The 13920-nt window shown below is 57.0% G+C and overlaps 1 protein-coding gene across 1 annotated transcript; it reads left to right on the plus strand.

Annotated features, from left to right (window-relative positions):
• Positions 1-1837: 1837 nt before the first annotated feature.
• LAMP1 (lysosomal associated membrane protein 1) lies at positions 1838-13593 on the plus strand. Its single transcript, XM_043891856.1, has 9 exons — positions 1838-1993; positions 6801-6922; positions 8521-8737; positions 8850-9008; positions 10939-11123; positions 11587-11712; positions 12240-12306; positions 12395-12565; positions 12737-13593. The coding sequence occupies exons 1-9, from the start codon at positions 1942-1944 to the stop codon at positions 12874-12876; spliced, it is 1239 nt and encodes a 412-aa protein (XP_043747791.1). The 5' UTR covers positions 1838-1941; the 3' UTR covers positions 12877-13593.
• Positions 13594-13920: the final 327 nt, after the last annotated feature.

Genomic DNA, 13920 nt, shown 5'->3' on the forward strand with positions numbered 1-13920 from the left:
ACCTGGAAAGATCCCAAACACCTAATAAGACCTCGTCGAGCGAATTGACTCTTCAGTAGCAGTAGATTCTTGCCCCGGAGAGCAGAACAAACCGTGGACTAAGAATGCAGCCTGCCAAATCAGCAACGGAGGATGTCTCGGCCATTATCCTTCAGTGACTGCAGCCACCCCTGACGGTGCAGCCTGGGGAAACGTCCGCCACCCAGCAAACCTGCACGGCAACCAGCCCCACAAGTCCTGAGGGAATGCAGCATGGGAAAGCACAGGTCACTGGCCCCAGAGAGCTGGAGTGGAGATCAGGGCAAGACGTCAGCGAGCCCAGACTCCTGCATCTTCTCACACACAGAAAGCACCAAGTTCCTTAACTTGGGTTATCTGGTTTTCCATAACAATAATCTGACCTTTGAACTACCTGCCCTTTGTTGCAAAAACTCCTATATACCCTGGCTTTTTCTCTGGGCTATTTGAGATGCTGTCCCCCAAGCTTGAAGTCCTAAAAATGTTAGAGGCATAAAGCACAGCTCTCAACTTCTAGCTTGTGCATCTTTAGTCAACAAAAAGCCAACAAGCCTGGGGTTCCCTCAGCCTCTTAACGTCCTCTCTCTTAAGTGAGGCCCGGCTGAGAGTCTTCCCTGTCCAGGACAGCAGCAAAGATCCAGAAAGGTCCCTAAGCACCTCACCAAGACATCAGTGAGTCCACACTGCAGCCTTCAAGCCCTTCAGCGTCAGACTTTCTCAGCTGTGTGTTAGAATCTGGAGGGGAGGGTGGGTAAACCGGAAAGGAATGACAAGGAAAAGACAAAACCTACACAAAGCAAACACGTGGAAGGTCAACACCACCACAACCCCAAGGGAATCACAGTCTATTGGGCGGGGTGACGGTAGGCGGCTCCCGAGCGGGTGGTCGGAGGCGCCGAGGCCGCAGCAGGCGGGGTGGACAGGGCTGGACGGCCGCCTCTCCGCAGAGGCCCGGCGCGGCCGGACCGCAGTCCAGAGAAGAGGACCTGGCAGTCCCGAGGCGAGCGGGGGACCAGGGCGTGGGCGAGAGGCACTTAAGGAAGGTTGTGAAAGCGGCGGGCTAGGGCTTCCCCGAACCTTCCGAGCAGACGCTGCCCCGCCCGGCCCCTCTGGGACGCTCTAGGAGGGGTCGCAGCTGGCAGTCAGCGAGCCCTCCACGGCCCCTCCACCTCGGACTGTGTCAGCCTTCCTTACGCCCGAGCTCTGCGTGCTTCCGGTGTGTCCACTTCCCCGCCCCCGGCCCCTACCCGGCCCTCGTGGAGACCCTCAGGAAGTGTCCACTTTCCCGCCCTTGTGGAGACCCTCAGGAAGTGTCCACTTCCCCGCCCTCGTGGAGAACCTCAGTAAGATTGTCCACTTCCCCGCCCCCGGCCCCCACCCCGCCCTCGTGGAGACCCTCAGGAAGAGTGTCCACTTCCCCGCCCTCCTCCAGGAGCCCCCCGACGCCGAGGCCACGTCCCTGCATGGCACGGCCGCCGAGGCGCGCCCACCCTCGGCCCGCAGCGGAGAGCCGCAGTCTGGTCCTCCCGCAGCCGCGGGCCGGGCCCGGCGGCTCCGTGGGCAGGTGACCGGCCGTATCCCCGCCCGCCCTTCGCTTTCGGCGACCCGGGACCTGACCAGGGTAGCGGGCGAGGCCCGCGTCACGTGGCGCAGCGGTCACGTGCCGAGGGCAGGTCACGTGCAAGGCGGGCGCGGGGCGGAGCCTGAGCTCGCGCGCTCTCGCGAGATCCGCGGAGGTCACGTGACGGCGCGGGAGCGGTGCGGCCTCACGTGACGGGCGCCGCCGGCCGCGGGGTCTCTTTCTCGCAGCGGGCGCAGCGCCGGGACCTGCTGCCCTCTCGCCGGCCCGATCAGTCCCCGGCCCGCCTGCCCGGCTCGGCCCGGCCCAACCGACCCCGCCCCGCCCGGCTCCCGCTCGCGCCTATGGCGGCTCTCGGCGGCGCCCGGCGACGGCCGCTGGTCCTGCTGCTGTTCGGTGAGACGCCGGGCGGGGGCCGAGGGCTCGGGGTCCGCCGCCTGAGGGGCGGCTGTGAGGGGCCGCGCGGACCCGGGGGACGGAGGCTCCGGGAGCGCCGGACGGGCCGGCTGCCGGGGGCGGGGTCGGCGCGGGTGCCCGGAGGGGACGGAGGGGCCCGGGGCGGCTCTCGGGCTCCGGAGCCCGCTTCTGGGGTCCGTTGGCGGAGACTTGGCGGCTTCTCAGCGCTGCGGTTCGCCTCCTCACCTTGGGGGCTCCGGTGGTCGCGGAGGGCTGCGAGCGGCTGCACCCGAGACGAGGACGGCGCGGGCCTCGGTCCCCGCGGGGGACAGGGCGGGCGGCGACCCCGGCCTGGGGAGCCCGTCCTGCGGGCTTTACCCTTGGCCCTGTGGGCCGGCACGAAGCGCTGACCTGTGTTCTGACGTTGCTTGCTCGCTGTGCGTTCTCATTAGGTTATAACGATCTCGTTACCCTGGGGAGTTTCAGGGAGCCCGCAGTGGACAAAGGGCCTGGCGTCACAGTGGCTGTGCTCATGTCTAGCGAGGCGTCGTCGGAAGAGCGGCGTGTGTATGACTCCAGAGTCGTGCGTGGTTGCGGGTGTTTTCTCCGTTGAGGGATTTTGCTCTCATTTATTTGTCCTAACGAGAGAGAAACCGTGTTAACTGAACAGGAATCACTGCCTAGTTTGATTTGACTTTAGGGCTTTTGACAACTCTCTCTCTGGCACTTTCTCTCCTGGTTCCCATGACACGGGAAGATGAAAGTGCTAGGATCTGAAAAGTGCTACTGGAGCGCCCTAGAGTTCAGCAGACAGAGAGGCACTTTCCATCCCTACCTTCTGGGAATTCTAGATGTCTGCTCTGAAATCCTGTTGCTGGTGACGGAATGGATTTTGGTTTCAGGTTCTTGTTTTGCCTGTTGTGTAAAATGCATTCTTTGAGCTGCAAGACCAGCCGCAAGGGGTGACCTTATTCCAGCAGCAAACCTGGAGCCTTGCTCTCCCTGGCAGGTGTCCTGAGTTAGGTGAGGAGTTCCTGGGACGAGTCTTGTCGTGTCAGGGTGGCTGGCTGTTCTTTATTAGAAAAGCTTGCCTGCGTTACAAGTTTATTACTGTGTTTCATGTTTTAAAAACTCACCTGATGAAGAGAAAAATCCATAACTTCTCTACATTGATAGCTTGGAGTATCGTGCGTATAATTACTTTTTTGATGTCCATTTTGTCAAGTCTTTTAAGTTTTATATTTGATTAAAAATCCATTTTAAAAAGTTTTGTTAAGAGCTTGGATTTGGATCTGTTTAATGTTTATTTTTATACACAATTTCACCAAAAAGCATTTTTCTAAAAATGTTTCAGAGTTCTAAATTACAAAGTCATCCTGCATTAATAACTAGAAAGTTAAGTTTTGTTTGAAAAGTTTGTAGAAAGCTAGGCAAGTGTGAACTGAAACTTTTTGATACATAGATCAAGTATTACGTAATGGGACTCTTGACCGTTGATGTCACCCGGATGACCTTCCCCTTTCAAAATGAATAACTGTTGCTTACAAAATACGGAGGAAAATTTTTTTTTTTTTTTTTTTTTTACTGATAATGTTACTCTCGCTTGTGGGAGTTTGTCAGTTACGCAGGTTGGCGATCCAATTCTTCATTAGGTTTGAAGTTTAAATGTTTCAGGTCCATAATTTTGAATTTATATTGTTAGATCCATGCCAGGCTGTGGTAGTCCTTTCTTCGCGTGTCCGAAAGACTTGACTCCATGCGTGTATGACCTACACATCTTCTGGAGCATCTGTTCAGCTGTGTTGTGATTATGTTTATGCCTGTATCTTCCATATCCTACAGCCTATCTCAGCTTCACACATTAAGTGCTCAGGACCTCTGTGAAGAGACGTCCAGTTTGGCAACAGTGCCCCCTAGCAGAACATGCATGTCAGCTGTTCGGAAATGTACACAGTAGTCTTAGAGGTTGTGATTCTGTGGTTGTGATTCTTTTTCTTCCTTTAAGTCTTCATACATGATTATGTATCACTGATTATAAAAATACTGGATTCAAAAGAATTGATCTTGGATTAGAAAGTGATTTCTTTTAAAAAGTTAATTTATTGACTTGTTCCTCTAGATGGCAATCTTTTTCATTATCTCAAGTGAGTATGTCGTAATTTGAAACATAATCATTGCTCACTGAGTGTTGGAGAGAAAGTGTTCAGGTGTGGTGAGCTCGACAGGCACGTGGTCTGAGTCAGCAGGCCCAGTTCCAGATTGGCTCTGCACCATCGTGGCAGTGTGATCTCGAGCATGGTGGTAAACTCTCTGCTTTGGACTCCCCATCTGTGAAAGGGAGTCCTCATAGTGTCTACCTATTAAAATTGTCACAGTAAATCAGTTACCTGCAAAGCACAGTACAGGTGCTCGTTAAATAAAACACTTACCTGACGGTTTGTGTCAGGTGCCACGGATTCAGTGATGAGCTTGATAGGTGAAGCCTTGTGGCGCTGAACGCATCAGTGGTAACAGCTCACTCTGAAGGCAGGCCCTCGCCATGTTCTCAGCGCTCCGCTTGCTTCAGCTAACTTGATGCTCTGACAGCTCTCATGTCGGCTCACTTATTTTCACTGTACAGGTGCCTAAACTAAGGGTTTGGTGGGTCCTCTGAGCCCAGCTCACGGGGCCAGGAGTGACGGAGGAGTCTGTTTAAGATTGAGCTTTCACCTTAGGCAGGCATGCTCCCACAGCTTGTTTTGGAGACTGAAATGTCTCCAGATGGAAGTTTTCTGAAGGAATAAGGTGCTCACTCCTCACGGGACCCTGGAGAGAGGATGATGGTGAGTCCTGAGTGAGGGGTTGCCCGTGGTGCAGGTTCTGACCTTCAGGAGGGACACTCCTCAAGTTATGAAACATTCTGACTTGAGATAGTGGTGTTTCTATAGAGTTAAAAAGAAACTTCTGACCATTCGCATACATGTGTTCTCTTAAAATTTTATGTTATAATGCTGTTGTAGACATTTTTCTCTTGACTGAAATTGACTTGTGGTTTCTTGTTTTAATTGCAAAATTTCTGGGCCTCTCCAGAATACATGTGGGCCTCTAGTGCTGCTGAAGTCTGTTTGAAGTTTGTTTTAGTAATATTTCTTTGTTCTCTGAAAGCTCAGGTCCTTAGCATGTTTATTACTAAATGAGGGAATTATGTGGTTGAAAAGTTATTTAATGTGAAGTGTTTTCTAGTGGAGGGCTTTGAGTCAGTAGGAAGTGTTTGGTGATTTAAGGAACTCTTACAGGAGAGCAGCTTGGTAGGAGCTGATGTGGGAGGCAGTGGCCTGCCCCGCTGAGCCCGTGGTGCTGCGCATGGTGGCACGTGGATCCCACAGTCAGGGCAGGGCAGGGCCGCCCAGGCCTGGGGCGTCCGTGTGCACCGGGCGCTGGCCGGCGTCCAGTGTCTGCCTGTCTTCTGTGCCCGGGGTCTGCCTCTGCTGCTGGGCCTGCATTTGCCTGGCTGGCGTCTCAGCGGCTCTCGTGCGTTTACCCTGTCGCGCTCAGAGGCGTCTTTAAAACCTTCAGTGTCAGAACTGAATCATGGGATTTTCTCTCCTTTTAAAACAGTATTCGTTCGTTGGAAATGATTTCAGTGTCATCTTACTTGAGTATTCTGAGGAGTAGCTTAAAAATTTGTGAATCAAAACAGACAAGAATGTCCGTGACGCCCTCGGTGGCTTCGTCCTTGTGTAGCAGCTTTTCTCTGTTGCTCCAACTTGATGTTTCTTCTACCTGAGGCTTACGGGTGGACTGTGGGGGATTCTGTCTGTCCTCTCTGCTTTAGGCCTAAATAATAGTTGCTCTGAGGATTTTATTTGGTGCCAGTTGCAAGGGTGGAGGGAACTGGGTTCACTGGAGTCACTTACACATGAGCAACAGGGACCACACGTGGGAAGCTAGCTGCTGCTCTCGGAGTGCACCACCTGGGTCGCCTTCACCCTTAGAGCCGTCAGAGGCGGGTGTGTCCCGTCCTGGTGAAGGGCGTGCAGGGACCTGTGCTGCAGAAACACAGAGGTGTGTCTCTTGGCACGTGGCCACACCTGTGCTGGCTGAAAGCTGCTTGGGTTTAGAAGGGTCAGAACATGTATTCCTGCCCATCTGTGCAAGAACCAGGTGCTGAAGTGCATGGCTGTCAGCTCAGCTCTGTGCCCCTAATCAGGGTGCACCTGTTGCTAAGCTGTCTGCTCGGGCTGTGGCCCTGGCCCTGGCTCAGAGCCGCAGTCACGCCCAGGCTGGACAGCTCCCTTCCGCCCTTCCCTCGGGCACTTGGCCTCGGTGCAGAGGTGGCGTGGGGTCCTAAGGTCGCACAGCCAAGCCCAGAGCCAATGGAGTTCCTGTGTTTTGAGGCCCTTCTGGAAGAGGGTAAAGAACTCTGATCTTCTAGTCTGTGGCTTTTCCTGCCCTGTCAGCAGGTAAATCAGGCAACTCTTGAGCTGCAGCATGGGTCCACCGTTTGTGTAGAATGTCAGCGTTTGGTTCCAAGGTTCAGTCCTTCCTCCAGGACCCTGCCCCGCCTCCCTGAGGTCCTCTGAGGAACCAGCGTGAGGCCGTCTAGGCCTGGGGTGACCCCAGATTGGCACACTGACGGGGCGGCTTTCGAGAGGACAGTGTCACAGGGGTGTGGGGGGACAGGAGCCCTGTGGACCCAGTCCTCGGTACCTGCCTGTCCCGGTCTTCTTGGCAATTAAGCAGCTTTCCCAGTAACAGCCACGCTGCTGCAACTGTGAGCCACAGACATTTTCAAAAAGTCACATGGTGGTTTCTTTCTGGGAGTCAGCAGGCCTCCTGCATGGCACATCGGCAGTTTTTGTGGTGAAGAATGGCAACGGGACCGCCTGCGTCATGGCCAACTTCTCTGCTGCCTTCCTGACCATCTACGACACCAGGAGTGGGCCTCAGGTAGGAGAGCCCGGGCCTGCGCACCTCGCTGTGTGCGCGCGTGCTGGGCCTGCTTGACCGTGCCGCACACTGCGGTGTCCCGTGGTGACGGGGTGGCCTGTGCTCACTGAGGCTGCAGTCACGCAGACCGTCGTGGGCCCTGCTCTCAGCTCCCCTCTGGGCCTTTTCCAGTCTTCCTCGCGATTGCATTTTATCTTCACAGTGCAGTGCTTCATTATGCTGACGACACGGGTCTGCTCGCCCGTCACCTGTAGCCGAGTTCTCGTGTTCTTTTTCTCCCTGGTGTGCAGCTCTGGGAATAGAGCTTTCTTTGATCTGTTGGTTTTGCTTTAGATAAGCTGTTGCACTGCAGGAATTAACGTGAACACGTGTTGGAGGTGCAGGGTGACCGCACTAGTCTGCCAGGACGTCCCTTGTGGTCTTGTTACAGCAGCACGGCACTTCTGCAGAGGGAGCACTGCTCGCTGCTGGCCGAGGTCCCTGACGGATGAGCAGCGTTTCTCTGCCTTTTGTGCCGTGCTTATTGCGTCCGACTCTGCTTCCCCGTGGACTGTAGCCCGCCAGGCTCCTCTGTCCATGGTGTTCTCCAGACAACGCCGGCACAGGGAGCCATTCCCTTCTCCCTCTCTGTTGATTCTTCCTCCGTTAATTACCTGTTTGTGAACTTTGCACTTACTTCTTCCATTTACATTTGCTCCTGTAAATATGTCCTCACATCAGATTTTGTTGCCAGTGCTTTGTTGAAGCACCGTTTTTCTTACCCATCCCCATGTCCACCTCACGCCGTCTGCTGGCGCCTGGAGAGCAGGGGGAGCCCAGGACTCCCAGGAGGAGGAGGACCAGCAGGTCCTGCGGAGCCCCCTGGACTCGCCAGCCGCCTGGACTCCTCTTGTCAGACAGAAGGGAGCTCTGCAGGCTTTGTCCACAGAGATGCCTCTCATTGTAAAGATTCGTCCGGGCACCTTTTAATTTCCACTTCGCTTTTTTGGGGTTGGAATTTTTAAGTATTGTTTCATTATATGTTAATCGTATTACACAAGTGGGATCATTTGTTTGCAGTAATGTGACTTCCCACTTCACGAAATCTCTGTCACAGGTGTGGTCTGTCTACAGAACAGGGCTAAGACAGCTTCTCGCTGGTCACTTGCTGAGTTCAGGTCATGAAGATGGGCTTTGGTGGTTCTGTAGTTGTTCGTTTTGCTTATAATAGTTCACGCAAACAGTTCTGCAGTAAACTTCATCTTCTCTTTGTTTAGAGAGACATGTTCTTTAAATAAGCTCTGTAGCAGTCACGAAGGCCTGAGAGTATCAGCTCATCCCGGAGCCCAGCATGAATTATTTCAGTTTATGTGATAGATTTATTTTCGTTCTTATGTGAAGTAAAATTACATCAGTGAAGACAATGTTAGTAATTAGGTCATCCTTATCTTACACTTGAATTACTTTTTGGTCTGTTACTTGACATAAAATACTTTCGTGTCTTTTGTTTTTATGACAAATGTATGCATTGATAGTGATGTCTGAGGTGGAGAGGGTCTGGGTTCCGAGCTGTGGTTGTTTCTGAACCCTGTAGTAACCTGTCGTCGTGTTGGTTCCAGAACGTGTCCTTCAATCTGCCACCTGGTGCGGAAGTGTCAAACAGCAGCTCCTGTGGCAAAGAGAATGCTTCTGACCCCAGTCTCATGATCACTTTTGGAAGAGGCCACATGCTGACCCTCACTTTCACCAGAAATGCAACACGTTACAAGGTCCAGCTGATGCGTTTTGCTTATAACTTGTCAGACACAGACATTTTCCCCAATTCGAGCTCCACAGGTAAGAACCGGTGTGGACCAGTGATGAGGTGAAGAGAACTGGGTTGGGGAGTATCTAAACTGCTTTTAAGCAAGCACTTCAAGGGGTTAAACACCGATTTTTTAAAATACAGGAGTCAAGACTGTGGAGTCGGTGACCGACATCAAGGCCGACATCAATAAAACGTACCGGTGTGTGAGTGACACCCGGGTCCACATGGGCAACGTGACGGTCACGCTCCAAGACGCCGTCATCCAGGCCTACCTGTCTGGCAGCAACTTCAGCAGGGAGGGTGAGGACCCCGCCGGGGCCCCGGCCCCCTCTGTGGGGAAGGTGCCCTCCTCCCTGAGGTTGGGTTCAGATGGGGTGCGGGGCAAAGCAGGCAGACCCTCTGCCCTCGTCATGGAGTGGATGGGGTCGGGGGGGGGGGGCGGTCTCTACACAGAGGCCTCGCCCACCACAGTCCCGCTCAGGCAGGTGGGCCTAGGGTGCCAGTCGGGAAGACCGCATCCCCCTCCTGTGAGATGAGGGTACTGACCTCTCAGGGGGCGTGGGGGCCCAGGAGTCTGCAGAGAGTGCCCTGGGCACCGCACAGCCTGCTGTTTTCTGCGTCCGACTCCTCATATCCTGTTGGTCAGCTCACAGGTCACCATGGGGGGAGGTGGCATCCCCCCACCCAGCTCCTTGTGCCAGCCTTGCCTGGTGGCTCAGAGTGGCCGGGTGCTGGGCTGCGTGGCAACTCCGTGGCCCTCCCTGTGGCTGGCAGTAGGCCTGGGCCCTCCTGCTCCCAGTGGGGCTTCGAGGCTTCTGGGCTCTGCACGGCCAACGGACGAAGGTTGGTGTTTGTGATCAGAGATTTAATGTTAAAAAAAAATCCAAAGACTGTTTCACAACAGGTGAGGTAAGGCTTTCCGTGCCTGTGACCGACCTTTTGTGGGGAGCAGCCACGGGCCCTCGCCCTCCCATCTCACGCTGCTCCTGCGCTCGCGTGGTGGAGCCAGGCACCCACGGCCACCGTCCGCAGCAGCCACCGCCTGGCCCTCCTCAGAGGAGGCTTGCCAATCCCTGACCCCACAGGCATGTCAGTGGCGGGGCGGGGGCTAAAGGGAGCCCCCCGTGACCGGGAGACGCGTGGCCCACAGCCCCGTCACAGGGCTGAGGGGCAGGTTCTGAGGCCGCCATGTGGCCCTGGTCAGGCCAGCCCTTGGAGGGTCCCGGCTACTCCTGGGGCAGAGAGCACGTGAGGCTGTGGGTGCGAGCTGGGGTCTAGGCGCTCGGGGGTGCCCGAGGCAGCAGGTCATGTGCTCTCAGGAGCCCGGGTTTGCAGTTAGCAGCTGAGCATGGGTCTCAGCAGAGGGAAGCTGTGTGGACCCAGGAGGTCAGGCCAGGCGGGTAGCATCTGGTCTCCTGACCTGCCCAGGCCTGGGCACGCCTTACCTGACGGCCGCCTTCTGCTTCTGAGGCCTCTGAATGCAGGCATAGAGACTCATGTTGTTAAGGTGTCGCTCTGTTTTTAGAGTACTGGTTTCAGAGCAGTTTTAGGTTCACAGCAGAACCGCAGAGGGTACAGACTCCGCACGTAGCCTGGTCCCCACGCAGGGGCTGCCCTCTCTTGTCAGTGGCCACATGGTGGTCTCTCTCCAAGGAGGGACGGCACAGGCGTGAGGCCTCCTGCATGGGGTTCTCTCCCCACTGGGGTCACCGCCCACCCGTGGCCCCCTCGTCTGCTAGGTGTGGCCTCTTGGACGGGCTTGCGGCAGTTGTGGCCTGGGCATGGGTCTCGGCTCCGAGTCTGGCCTGCGGGGCCGCCCCTGCTGCCCTCCGGGGGACACGGGGCTGCTGCCGGCCTGCGGCACGTGTCTGGTGTCTGTACCCGCCTGGCCTGGGTGCTCCTGCCCCTCTGCTGCTGCCTCGGGACCGTGTCCAGCCCGGCGCACAGGCGCTCAGACAGTGTGTGAACTGTCAGTTTCAAATGGTCTCGGAGACACCGTCCCAACGGCACAGGACACGGTTGAGGTTTTGTTCCTGACTTCACGGGAGGTTTGTTCTGCGAGAGGATGTCCTTGTGGGCGAGGGGCCACCCGGGGCCCCAGGGTTCCAGGAGCAGGAGGGGCTGGGAGTGCAGGCAGGCGTCGGGGGCCAGGGGCAGCCCACTCCCGCTCAGCACTTCTGGAGCCCTGGCTCCCTGGAGGCGGAGCACACTCACCCCACTGTCCCCGCAGAGACGCGCTGTGAACAGGACCTGCCCAGCCCGGCCACCCCGACCGCACCCCCACGGCCCTCGCCCACCCCAGCTCCCGCGAGCCCCACGGTGTTCAGGTACAGCGTGAATGGCACCAACGGGACCTGCTTGCTGGTCAGCATGGGGCTGCAGCTTAACGTCACCTACAGGACAGTCGACAACAAGGTGGGTCGGCCGGAGCCCTGCTCCCTGCGCTGGGTCCTGGGGTGGGTCGTGGGTGGTGTGTCCTGGGGTGCTCAGCTGGACCCCCATCCACCCGGGCCGCTGTCTTGAGGCCACGGAGCCTGAAGCTGCCGTTCCCTCGGGGCAGGTGTGTCAGCCCTGAGAGGGCGGGCTCTCTTGAGTGTCCACCAGGTGCTCAGGGCTCTCTGCTTGTCCTTGGAGATAACAGTCTCCCCGAGGCCAAGGGCCTGGGGTGGCTTTGAGAGACGGAGGCCTGCCCCTCCTGCAGCGATGAGAGCCGGGGAAGGCTGCCAGAAGTACCAGAAACCGTCTGCATCCAGCAGTCTTCTCTGAGTGGACTTGCGTCTCTCCTTCTGGTTTTGTTCCTGTGGATGGGCCGTGAAGCCACTGCCTGCTCACGCCTGGGGCTGGCGGGCGGGGAGCTGAGCCCTTGCTCTCCTCACAGACGGTGACCAGAGAGTTCAATGTCAACCCCGACAACACCACCTTCGGGGGCAGCTGCTCTGCCGCGCTGGCAACCCTGGAGCTCTCCAACAGGAACCTCCTGCTCCTGCTGCTTCAGTTCTCAATGGTGAGGCCCCCCAGCCCTGCCTGGTCTGCGGGACCCCTGGCCCCCTAGCCCACGTCCATCAGCAGAACCCTCGCAGCACTGGTGGTGCTGCAGGGGCTGGGGTGACCTGAGGCCTCGGGTGCTGTCTGCACCCCGTCCTGGAGTGGCTTTCCCGTGCCCCCACTCTGCACCCCTGCCCGGGGCGAGTCCAGTCAGCAGGAGACCAGGGACGCACAGACATGGCCCTGGTGGACGTGCGTGCCTCACTTTGCAGCGGACCACTGTGCTGCTCCTGATGAACGCTTTCCCGCAAAGTTCAGTGTTGGCTTTTGGGGAACATGGCTCCTTTAGCCCCTATCCTAGAAGACTCCGGCTCTGGGCAGGGACTGTAAGGAGCCACCTGGAGTTCCGTTACTGAGATGACAGGCTGCCTTCTTGCTCCCGAGCGCCGTGTAGTTTCCTCCTGAGGCTGGGGTTGCCGGCAGTCACCGTCACCAGCGGGTGACCCTCTGGTCTGATGGTGACCATGTGTTTGTCGTCTCCTCTAGAACGAGAGCTCCAGCCGGGTTTTCCTGCAAGGAGTCCAGCTGAACCTTACTCTGCCCGACGCCAAAGGTGAGACCCCCCCCCCCCCCCCATCCCACCCCACCCCACCCCGCATGCCCTGCAGGTGCCTGGCACGCTCAGCCCACTGCCTTTGCAGACCGCAGCTTCACGGCCACCAACAGCTCGCTGAGAGCGCTGCAGGCCACTGCGGGGAACTCGTACAAGTGCAACGCTGAGCAGCGCCTGCAGGTCACCAGCACCTTCTCGCTCAACGTGTTCAGAGTGTGGGTGCAGGCGTTCCGTGTGGACGGGGGCAAGTTTGGGCCTGGTGAGTAGGCAGGGTGGTCAGGAGCAGGGCCCCGGCATCCTCTGCCTGCGCCCTTGACTCCGCAGGGCCAGCCCGGCCATGGGTGCTCCCACCACCCTCCAAGCAGGGCTGGGGAGGCCTCCCCGCGAGAGCCGTTGGGGCGAGCCCGCTGTCTGTCTGTCCGTCCCGCAGTGGAGGAGTGCCAGCTGGATGAGAACAGCATGCTGATCCCCATCGCTGTGGGCGGCGCCCTGGCCGGGCTGGTCCTCATCGTGCTCATCGCCTACCTGATCGGCCGCAAGAGGAGCCACGCCGGCTACCAGACCATCTAGCTGCGGGCACAGCCCCGGCCGCTTCCCTGGGCTTAGATCACTGTCGGGGCACTTTCTTGCAAACTGGTTTTCAAATCTGCTTTATCCAACGTGAAGTTCATCTGGCAACACTTACTATGCACAAGAGAGTAACTATGGAAATGACGGTGTTAATTTTGCTAACTGGGTTAACTATTTTGCTAACTGGTTAAACGTTAATATTTACCAAAGTAGGACTCTTAAGGGGGTGGGGGGTAAGAGCTTTTCTAAATGGGCACAGGCTCCACTTTGGTTTGGCTTCTTGAGACCATGGTGTTGGGGCTTTTCACTCAGACGTAAGCCTCACAGGAGGGTCTGGTCCACGGCTTTGTTGAAGGTGGTGGCCGGGCGGTGAGTGCGGTGGGCGAGACACAGACCCGGCTCCTCAGTTCAACCTTGGCGCCCGGCCTGGCCCGGCCCCCAAGCCTCAGGGCACCTGGCGCTGGGTCCTGGGGCCCACGCACTGCCTCTTGAGAGCTGGCACTTTTTAAAATAGAAAAATGGGTGTTATTTTTATTTTACTTTTTTGTAAAGTGATTTTCCGTTTTCTGTTGGAGGTTTGGGGTGATCCTCTGTCCGCACTGTGTACAGTAGTCCTTCCGCTCTGCTCATCGCTTGCAGCTCAGTGGGCTGTGTGCCAAGGATCCCCTCTGGGACACGTTGCCGTAACGATGCTAATAAAACATCTGTTTGTCTGTCTGGGCCTCCCTCATGCTTTTGTTGGCTCCCACGAGAGGTGGCAGTACATGAGCTGGGTCAGCAGGTCAGCTTGGGGGGCTGCCCCAAGGCCAGCGACTCGACAAAGGTGGTCTTTGGTTAGGACCCAGCAGGGGAGCCCGCTTTCTGGGGACAGATCTCTGTGGAAGACGGTTCCTTACCCAGTCCTACAAATTGGTGGCCAAGGAGGGGTGCTCAGGGCCGAGTAGGCAGAGGCTGGCCCCTGGCCGCCCTCCAGCAGCCCAGATGCAGGCCACGTGGGCTCCCAACATGGCCATCTCGCGGGGGCGGGCGGCACTGGGCTGAGCC

Source organism: Cervus elaphus, chromosome 30 (genome assembly GCF_910594005.1).
Source record: "Cervus elaphus chromosome 30, mCerEla1.1, whole genome shotgun sequence".
Lineage (NCBI taxonomy): Eukaryota > Metazoa > Chordata > Mammalia > Artiodactyla > Cervidae > Cervus > Cervus elaphus.